The following is an 11,499-nucleotide window of genomic DNA, read 5'->3' as shown; positions in this document are numbered from 1 at the left end:
ACACACAGAAGAGAGATGGGACAGCTTAAAACTGTATCAGAACACACAACTCTTTTGAAACAGATTTATGAATAAATGGGTAGCTGATTGCGAGTGTCGCACACGTTGTCAGCAGCTTGAGGCGAGGCGACGTCAGCCTTGGAATGTCCAATTCCTTGAAGATCTGAATGTCCCGGTGCAAGAGACGCATGCTGCAAAGCGATAGATTGCGGATGTGTCTAATAATTAGTGTACATGTATATAAGGTAGAGTGGTGTTAAAGTAGGGAGTTCGCATCCGTATCGTAGTCAGTAGAGAGTTGCAAAACATGCGGGCGCGTGCGTGATAACTTCATGTTGTGTCAGGTGTGTGTCGCTGAAGAGAGAAGAAGTCGAGGAGTCGCTACTAGTCTCAGCGTTGTCGCTGAGTTGGTATCCGAGTGCGGGACTCCCCTCAGAGTGGATAATAACGTGACATTGTGAATCAAACTGTAAATATAAGTTTGGGAATATTTCGACGCAATAGAACACAGTCGAAAGAGGTTGGACCAGTATTTAGCACCCGAAAGAGCCATTGCAAGACATAGGCCGACTAGCTTTGTCGCTCGATTTCAATACGGAACAACCAACCACCACATTGTTCCGTAACAGCTCCATCAAACCTTCTCATAAATACACTCTCATGCCTCATAACTTTCCTGAGCTTCTAACAATCTTTAAAAATAAATTTAGGAGTTTATGAGTTATTTAGTTTGCTTGTACAATAAGGTTATATCCTGTCTCTTCCATAATTGTAGCCTGTCTTCAACTGAATGTTACATTGAAATTTATCACGTTTCTAAGTTCTCTGATTTGCGTATAACTCAAGATCAAATGAAAGTGTGTCTTTTCTTTGACAGTGCATCAGAAACCTCATGCAGTGACCAGCCTTGGCGTAGACATCTCCATAATCCTGATAGCCAGTAGTAATATCGAGTATGGCTGTATCGCCTAAAAAAGTGGGACACTCACAGATTTTAAGCTTACTAGGTAAACACATTGCACGAGTGGTCAGTCCATAATACTAATCAATTTATCATTCAATCTGAAGTTTGTTTTTTTGCATTTTTTCATTCTCCCACAGATCCGAATAATAAGTGTTTTCCAAACTTCGATCGGCTTAGCATGGCTGATTAGTCATGCCTGATTTACAATCGAAAAATTCTGCTATCGCCGGCAGAACGACCACAACAGGCCCTGATTGAATTTCAAAGGACATCCGACATAAGGCGGGAACAGAAACAAGAAACAGAGAGGATCGTAGAGAGAATCAAAACACAGATCTGAAGCGACGAGGTGCCGACATCGCATGCCAACCATCACCTACCACCTTCCTGTGATGTTCGCTCCTGAAACAACAAATCAAGAAGAACTGGCTCATTAAAATATGGGGACACCGACGCCTTACTTCTCTGCTTCACTGAGAACATGGTTAACAGATGAGGAACACGGACTAGAAGCAGACACAACGATTCGATATGACAGGAATGCACAAGCGACAATACGCATGTACGGTGGAGGGGTTGCTGGTTGCTTGTAAAGAGAAACTGGGCCATCAACTACACACAAACTACACACAGAAAACACACCAGAACTACACACAGAACTACACTCTCAGAACAGACTAGTATGTGAGATACTGAAGTGTCACTGACTAGCAGGCCGCATTATTTACCTCGTGAATTCGGCCAAATCACTGTGGTCCTCGTCTACGTGCCGCCCTGACTCAACCTGCGCAGCGAGCACATTGCAGACACATATATCGAGTGACAACAAGATCAGTTGATCAGCCCTTATTTTACGCTCGTGACTTTAACCGCATGTGATGTCAGTAAGCTGCTCCCTGTCTCCATCAATACGTCCACGTGTCCAGCCCGCCCGAACAGAACTCTAGACAGGTGTTTCGCTAATGTGGCCGGCCGCTTATGTTTCAAAGTGCCGGCTGCCACTGGGCAGATCGGACCACAACATTGTTCATCTCCACCACATACAGACAACTCCTTAAACGTGAAAAGCCACCAGCACTACTCATACTTATGACAGTGGTTCTTACCTTGTTGAGGTACCGAACCACAAGTTTCCATATGCACATTCACGACCCTTCTTAGTGTCATCACGAATTGGCGGGTGTGTCCTTGACTCGATCCCACCACGGAGGCTCCGCCGAAATCCCTGAGAACGACTCGCCGAACCCTAGGGTTCAATCGAACCTGGTTACGAACCTCTGTATTAGGACCTAGGACATTTGAAGGCAACTGAAGCTGCTCAGAGACTGCCTCGAGGGCACTGAACTGGGATTGTGAACTTCACTAGCTGCTGGAGCCATGCCTGGACTGTCTGGCAGACACAATCACCTCTTACATCACCTTCTGTGAAGAGTCTGTTCATCCTTACCAAGGCAGATCGGCAGCTATCCGAGATAACAAACCATGGCTGTGTAAAGAACTGAAACACTTTCTCGCAATGAAAAGAAGACTTCAGCAATGAAGCAGCAATATCTGTTTCTTCACTCGTCGACAGCCACTGTCACAATCTGTGAGCGGAGATGTTGTCAGAATTCTCTCTTATGTGAACCCGCGTAAAGGCCCTGACCTGAACAATTGAGAGGCAAGGTTACTCAAAGAAGTGCTAGTCAGCTAAGTGGTGTTTTTACCAGACTTTTCGAGCTCCCCTTGACTCTCATAGTGTCCCCCGTTACAGTGCCAAAGAAGCCTCATGCTACAAACTTGAAAAGACTTTCGACCTGTGGCTCTCACATCTGTTGTGGCCAAGCTTTGGAAAGATTTATAGACCCACCATGACTGATCGCCTGGATCCTTTGCAGTTGCCTACAAGCCACGTAGGGGGTGTCTGATACAACTTTCACGCCTTTTTAAATGCTATCCTACAACACTTGAACATCTGGCTCCTAGGGTTTGGGTCCTGTTCATGGATTTTTACAGCGCCCTATCAACACAGTCCACAGCCACACCTTCTAGTATACCGCCGTACACTAGACCCTCGATGTAAAACACCGGCCTAGTTTATGGATCGGATCATTCCTGAAGGATCGACCACAGAAAAAGGGTGGTCTCAGAGTTCCACCGCAGTATGTAGTTCCACGCAGCTCGTCTGAAGGAGTATAATACCTGTCAGTGGTGGAATGATCTGTCAGATGAGCAATCTCAACACGGTACCAAAACCTCAGGATGTGTGCTTCCCCCATGTTCTCTGTATATAAAATGAGATTACTATTAACAGTGCTATTCTCAAACTTGATGAAATATGCCTTGTACCGGGGCCTGAAAGACGAGTATGCCCTGTCACACCGGCCCGGGAAAAAACAGAGTAAGTTTCTGGAGCTGAACGATTCTGAAAAAAGGAGGAGATGGCCTTTGGAAGCAGCATACTAAGAAAGAGATGCACAACCCCTCTCTCCAACATCCGAAAATCAAGGAATGCCGCAGTGAGAGGACTGCTGTGTGTTCGAGGAGCGTAACCCCTTACGGTAACAGGTGATCGACGGAGGCTCTGGCTTTAGTGATCACGTGAACCAAGTGTACAAAAAGAGCCCAGCAACGGTTGTACTTCGAGGAGACCTCGCAGCTTCAGATGTCAGCTCTGAGTGCTGAGACTGAGGTCATATTAAAGCATCCTCTCATTTAACATCGCTGACTGGTATGGTCACCTCCTCGTCAAGAGAAGGCTAGGCTGGCCAGTCATCCACCAGGCAAATAAAAATTTGTAATCACAGCTGCCACTTGCACTGACTTGTACCGCCGGCAGAGTACTTCATGCAGTCAGAAAGATGGGCATATAACATCATTTCAGACCTAACGCACCCTCTCCATCCCAACTTCCAGCTGTTGCCCTCAGGCAAGCGCTATAAAATACCACGAGTACGAAAACTGCCTACCGAGAGGTACTTCGTGCCGGCAGCCATCACCATCCAAAATAAAGCACAGAGGACTCAGGAGGAAACACACACTAGACTGTTGAATGTGCGCTCCCTTCCAAACCAAACAAGACGAGCTCTCTGCGCTCAATCTAAAATAATTAATGAAATGCAGGGATTTCTGTCAAAGGGCCAATAGAGACATAGATGACAATTGTAATGTTGTTCTGCCTACAGGGAAGAACAGATAGTAGTATCAGCTGACAAAGTAACAGGAGGATGAAGAAAAGATTGTTTCAGACATTTCGTTGCAATCTGCAATGCCAACGCATTTTCTTTAAGAAACAATGAGAAATATAAAGCCTTGAAATTTTAAAATTGACATTTGACGGAGACAAAACTACCATGATGATGTAATCTTTACTCCTAACTGTGTGTGTAAATATCGGTATGAGTATGTATCCTGGCCATGGGAGCAAAAGAAAAATTCTGTCTTTGGGACAATAAAGTCTGATTGATTGATTTGATTTTAGATATTTCATTTTCTGTTCTGTCACAGATCTGACTATAAGTGACAGTACACTATAGTCTACCAAAACGACTCGCACTGCAATCTCTATCATGTTGTCATACAAGTGTACAACGTGTTGTACTTTATCACAGTATTCGTGTATTCTATAACAGGTAGTCTCGACTACGACGGGGATCCGTTTTTAAACGCGGCGTCGTAAACCGAATTTTCGACGCAAGTCGGATCATACGTTCATCACAGTACTGTTACCATAATAAACAGTACAGTACTGCAAACACTAATTATATCCATACACCTATCCTAACACAGTGCCACATAATTATCAATAAACATAAGTACAGTAATTTGTGGCAGACAGTACGCTTTGTTATCACTGTCGCTTTCATAGAGCAGATCCTGTCACGTGTTCAAGGATGCGATCTTATCCTTGATATCGTAGCGACAAGTCGAACGACTCGCTAAGTCCAAAAGACCTGCAAATTTCTGTTGCTGTGTTTCCCCTTCTCAGATTGCCTTAAGACTTCCACTTTCACAGTACTGTACTGGACTCTATGACTTCCGCCGCGTAACAGTTCGACTTACGCCGCTAAACCTCGCAACTCGATGAGCTTCAATTTACAGCGTCGTAACCACGAAACGACGTAACTCGAGACCGTCGTAACCGAGGATACCTGTACCTGTAAATATAAGTAATAGATAGGTAGAAGGGAGTGCGAGATTGTCGATGTCATTATTTTCCTTAAGTAATTTAGTCGTCTAACTTGACACTTGACACCCACATATTGTCTTTCACTAGAAGTATTATCTACGACAGTAGCATACCGTGGAAACGGATCAACTTATGAAGTATCCCAACAATAGTAAATTGTCACCGTACCAGAAGTCGTCCCAGCCCGTTCTAAAAAAAAGTATACATGTCATCATTGCTGTAAATAACAAATAAACAGCTTTTAATTTACTTGTGTTAAACGCTTCCGTGTCACTCTTTGTGTTAACAGAAATAACTCTTTAACATAACAACTGTATTAGCAATTATTAAGCGAGTCCGTTTAAGTAGTAATGAAAAGAAGACTAAAACAATGAAAAACAAAAAAGAAGCACAGTATGTAATTTCAAACGGTTTTCTCTCATCGTGCTTACTGCAGATTTCTTTTAAGCTTTACAATTATTACAGTGTCCTAAAACAAATTAGCGAACTGTTTCTAAGGAAGCAATATAAAACTAATGTGCTAAGCAACAACAGCAAATTAACATTTATGTAAGTCCAGGTGCAAGAACCACTCAAACTACGTCTGTTTACGCAGAAAGCAAGCACGTGATCACATGCACACAAATGGCGCACACTGGCACTCGTACTGCTCTGTTATACACACTGTTACTCACGTATTGCACATATTCCTCCAGCCCAAACCGATTGCCTAGGTATGCTAAGCCAACCATCCCACGACTGTCCTTGAAAAGAGTGTGTGTAAACAAGTGCGCTAAGCAAACTGGATGATGTCCCTGTGACGACTGAAAGCCTGATAAAAATATGGAGACAAACGATGTTAAAAAATCACACATGAAACACATTCAAAGCGTAAACAAAGTCTGTGTGTTGTGTCTTGTCAGTTAGTGTCAGGATGCGTTACTAAAATACGTCCAGTTGAGAAATGTCCAGTAATTGTCATAGAATCATTCTACTGCACCATCAGTCATACATGTATAAACTACCTGACACAATTTTTCTGCTTGTTACTCCGATGTTCCCTTTTCACTCCATCCTCCAAACAGCTAAGCACACTACCGTATACCAGTCTGCATACTTAAGACATACAGACCTTACTATTTCAAAAGTCAGCCATTCTACCAGTTTCTTTAGGTCTTATCGTCCTTTCATCAAAATGTAAATTTCTAAATTTGAGAAGGCAGCTTTTGTCTTTGTCTCATCCTGTTTATAGGTCTAGATCATACATGTAAAAGAAGCAGAAGAAAAATTAGGATTAGAGAGATCTGTCCTACTAGTTTCTACATCTCTGTACCTAAATGTAGACTGCAAACAGATGTTTGTCAGCTCCATATTTGCTGAAATCGCAAATATTTCGGTAGATAAAAGAAAACGAATCACACAGAAACGAATCACGAATGATAGAAGTACTTGAAAGGTTACATAGTTAGATATACTTACATAAAGTTTATCTGATGTATTCCAATGATCCACTTCATAATTATAGCTGAATGGTCCCTCATGCTTGGCCCGGTTGAGTATTCCGTGTGAACCAGAACCTGAAACATAATACAGTGTTTATTAGTGTTTAGCGACCGATACGACTGAGTGTAGAACTGTGTTTAGTCTTATAAAACAATTGAAAATATGTTGCACAAGATTAGATAGCATATAAAATGCCTTGCTTTGCTCAAAGAAGACAAGGATGAATACTTCTGAGCTAGTCGATTGATTCCATCTCTATTGACCTTTCTGATCAAAATATGACCCCAAATGAGACACAAGACTAAATAGAAATGTTGATTGGCATATTATATTCAGGAAAGTAGCCAAGATTAAAGAGATTAAATTAAAATGGCTCCAAATCAGAGTCCTGCACTGAATACTGGGACAAAAATAGCTTATTTAATATGGGTCTAGAGAAGGATGATTTTTGTGACTATTGTAGATGTGAAAAAGAAAACATTCAACATATTTTTTGGAAATGTTAATGTGTTCAAGATTTCTGGCAAAACTTTCAAAATTATGTGTCAAACAAATGTGGATTATGACAAGGATGATTTTAAGCGAACACCTGTTTTATTTTGGTTGCAGCAATAACTTTAAGACAGATGATGTACTGGATTTAATCTTACTGCTTGCTAAATCATACATATACGCTTGCAGATTCAAAAAAACCACACCTCAGTTGGAAACCATTCATTCAGATACTGCAACATAGATATAAAATTGAAATTTTTAATGCACCTCTGGAAATGAAAGAAGAAAAAGTTGTAAAACATTGGCTTCCTTTATTCAACTTATTGACCAAACTTAAGCAGTGACGACTTTTATACATGTTGACATATATGTCTTTATATTGTTATATATGGTATAGTGCAATGGAATGAATGGCTTAAACATAGAATATGCTATATGATTAATGGGTAAATGAAGAATATTATATGAGGAATAGTATATTGAAATGACTCATAAATTGTCGGGACAAAAATGTCTGCACTATTTAATGTTTGTGATATTGTTATGTATGTTTGTTATATTCAAGAATATGATTTGGATGATTTTGTCATTTAATGTGTTAATGGAGAATAAATGTTTATTGCTAAAAAAAAAAATATGACCCCAGACAACTCTTTGGCATCATCTACAACAGAGGATTTTAAAGACCCATAAAGGAACTGCTGATAGATACGAAAGTGCAGAAAATAATGTCATTTAAACCTGTTTGATCACAAAGCCCCAGCCAAGGCTTTCCGCTATTTTCCACTCTGTATGGGTGTATATTCGGTTCACCTCTTCAATAGAGCTCACCTACGACAATATTTTATGTTTTATATATCAATGTGCGAGCATTTCCTTACATTCACATAAAACTACACATCATTTAAAACTACACTTTTAAGTCCTATGTAGATTGCCAGCTTATAGCTGTGTTGCACTGCATTATAATGACTTGGACCGTGAAATACGTTTTCAAGCGGCTTTTACGGACAAAATATACACTAGTGCTTCTGTTCTTCCATAAATCCAGACAAAATTCGATTAAATGTTTAGCTATTCACTTTCTTTTTTATCATGCATTCAAGTGCCTTCTCTGAAATTTGAAAGGTTTGTATTAAACTGAATGGTTGTATTAGAACAGTACCTTGTTCAGTAGAAGTTTTAAAGAAAAGCTTCATGAACGAAACGACGACAGAATTAAAAGGACAGTTAAAATTGTTCGTACCACATTACAACAGTATCACCACCATCTGTATCAGCCTAATCCGGCAATCAACAACCAGAGTGTTCAATTTACTTACCATTATCTTTATAGCTTCAGAAGCACTAGACCTGGCATACTGGCTATAAAACGAATAGTCGGCAACCAGTCGTAAGGAACACCTTTTCTTGAAGCCATTATTCTGTCGTTTTTGTCTGATTCTGCTGACTGCAGAAAATTAATTATGTAATTCTCTTAATTGTTTTGATTATGTAAATAACTGGTGTATTTTTTGCTATTGCCCTGATTCTTAAAAAAATGTTATAAATTCACAATGGTTTGTGTTTGTTAGGTTAGCAACTTATCTTCATATATTATAACTATCTTCGATTCCTACTATGATTACACCGATAATAAATTACATTCGGAAAAATCGTGCATATTCAGTAAGACCTAGTTCTCTTTCCTTCTTGTAGAGAAATATTTGGCTTAGAAATGGAAATTACTGCCTAAAATGTTTACCAGTAAACTATGATGTCATCACTTACATCTCTGATGCTGCTCGTCGCTTGAAACTGACTCGTCTGAAAACGGTCGTTGGCTGTAAGCAAAGATGAAGTTCGTCAGAAGTTTAACAGATTATATATGCAGGACCTTCAATCGTAGCTCTCTACATCCGTTTATCATTAATACGAATACGGACAGCTGATGTAAAGCCTTTAAGCCCATTCTGAAAGACTAATTAACAACATTTTACAGGGAAAATATAATACACAATAGTGATGAAGAATATGTTTTAGTGGGAATCTTTGATAGTATTTCTGCTCTTTGCCTTTAGATATAAAAGATTGGCATATTACACAATTTTATCTCATTTGCTGTGACATCAGCATCGATTGTTTAAATTTTAATTTAATTGTAACACGTTTTTGGAATGAATGTATTTTAGAGATCTATTAGATGTTAACAGCATTATAGAAATGTAATTCATTCTTTCCATTGATATGACACAACAGTGCGTGTCTTACTCAGATTATCGTCAGATTATCTTAAGGTATGTGACACAATGCCTGAAATTCCAAATCGAAGCCGCACTAGAGCATTTCTATTGAATCTTTTAATTATTAATAAATTAATTATAAATTTGTTAAAACAATTACTTATACATTATGAATAAGAAACGTAATTGTAATCTTCTAAAAAAATACATGAAAATTAATTCAAAACGAATGAATCTTTCCACCAAAGTGAAATTATTGCAAATCATTGTTAATCATCTCTGCTAATCATGTTATAGAAAGCTTACATACAATAATGTTAGTGGATCGGAAAAAGGACCCGTATGATTCCAGTTGACATCAGAAAGCCTGTAGCTAATCAGATCCCACCCACTTGATGAAGGGAGGTGTCTCACGACGGCTGGTGAAAACAAATGAACAAGTAAATAAATGTAATTTTATACTTAAGATTTTGATCATTTGTGGGAATTTCTCGGTTAAAAATGTATCATGTATCATTAGAAAGAAAATGCAAGAAAACAAAATGAACAACAGAACAAAATGATTAGTCATTTACAACTATAAACTTCATTCTTCATCAAATAGTTATTACAAATAGTACCTCAGTAAGTAAATTTCATTTGGGAAAATAAACTGTTGTGCAGAGAACGTCCTCCTCATAATGAGCATACACGTGCATAGATTCATTCTCTGAAGAAAAAAAATGGGAAAATCATTCTTCAGTATTTAAAAAATTTCATGCGACCTGTTTCTGTTTGTAAGATAATTTCCTATATCCCACGAATCATGAATCTCTCACGCATTGTAACAATGGGCAACTTTTTATCCTTTATTCCATATGCTCCACTCAGTGTTATATCCATCTCACCTCTGAAGAGGGATAGCCATAGGTTCAAGGCATATATCAAAACAAAGAAACTAAAGTATCGCAAGAAAGGACAAGAGGCATTAAAAAATGCAGTAAACACTTTGTAAATACAAACTGGAAAAAATATCACACAAACCAACAACGAGATTCAGATATTTACACAGTTACTGTGTTTGAGTTTTGTAATGCAATAGTGGTATACTGTAGCTAAACAATATTTACTCTACTAGTTTCAGAGACGATTCAAGGCAGTTTTACAAATACAACGAAAATATCAAACCTTGTAAATGTCTGTGAGGAAATCGTTTGAGTCTACATGAAGGGGCTCATACTTGCCGTTCCTGTCTACAGTATAGGCTCGAAGTCCAGGACACTACAGGAGAGCCTGCCTTTAAAACCATACTGAAGTTCCTGAGAAAAACAGAATTGCTTTCATCTCTTGGCTTAAAAGATTTTCTTAATTTTTTTCTTATTTAGCCAATAATTAAAGATAAACTGCTTTTGTTCGTTCACACATAGAGAGGTCGCTAATAACTCACAGACACGCTAATTTACATCATCAAAATAGAGCTTTGTAACTATTAAAAACTACTTCACACATTTTCTCCTTTGATCATAATATTTCTCAGCGTGACAATTTCCTGGCATGTGTTACATATTTCCAATACAAATATATGTTTGTAACTTGTCTCTCACATTCCTAGTGTGAAGAACGTGACGTAAGTTCTGGCCGTTACGTGTCCAGTGTCAACATCCCGATGGTGGCGGACGTGCAGAGAAATATCCGACTTCTTCAAGGTCTCGTAGTGAAACAGCTTTTTGTGTACATTATCTGTTTTAAAAATCAATTTCATCAAAGCAGAAGTTTACTGAAATTCCCTCCTCTATGTGTGCGAGTAGTAACAGGAGCAGGCATAGAATCAAACAATTGTCTGCTCCATCCTACCCTTTATAACACTTAACATCACTTCATTATTTACAGTTGTTTACTCTCCTTTTGAACGTTTTAATGCAACTTCTTGAGTGACCAGTAAACATAACATTTTTGGTCTTTCTAACATGGACAAACAAACGATATCCAAACAATAGCGATAAGATGTAAAACTTAGATCTGTTTCAACTGAACCGTGTATTTATTCGAAATAGTGAGGTCAGCGACATGAACCCTAGGCCAGAGATTTTAAATCAAAGCATTAATTAAAATGACTTAGATTGTAATAATAACTGTGTTTGTGTCAGTGAAGTTATAACTTGACAACTAGTGTGTATTTCAAATCACAC

General features: G+C 38.9%; 1 protein-coding gene across 1 annotated transcript; it reads right to left on the bottom strand.

Annotated features, from left to right (window-relative positions):
• Nucleotides 1–7,844: 7,844 nt before the first annotated feature.
• On the bottom strand, nucleotides 7,845–10,213 carry LOC112560118 (ADAM 17-like protease). The gene is made up of 5 exons (XM_025231746.1): nucleotides 10,150–10,213; nucleotides 9,642–9,750; nucleotides 8,880–8,932; nucleotides 8,432–8,559; nucleotides 7,845–7,940 (listed from the first exon to the last, which is right to left on the bottom strand). The coding sequence occupies exons 1-5, from the start codon at nucleotides 10,211–10,213 to the stop codon at nucleotides 7,845–7,847; spliced, it is 450 nt and encodes a 149-aa protein (XP_025087531.1).
• Between the last annotated feature and the right edge of the window lie 1,286 nt (nucleotides 10,214–11,499).

The sequence above is a fragment of the Pomacea canaliculata genome, linkage group LG1, assembly GCF_003073045.1.
Source record: "Pomacea canaliculata isolate SZHN2017 linkage group LG1, ASM307304v1, whole genome shotgun sequence".
In the NCBI taxonomy this organism is placed as follows: Eukaryota; Metazoa; Mollusca; class Gastropoda; order Architaenioglossa; family Ampullariidae; genus Pomacea; species Pomacea canaliculata.
This window is presented reverse-complemented; position numbering and strand designations above follow the sequence as displayed.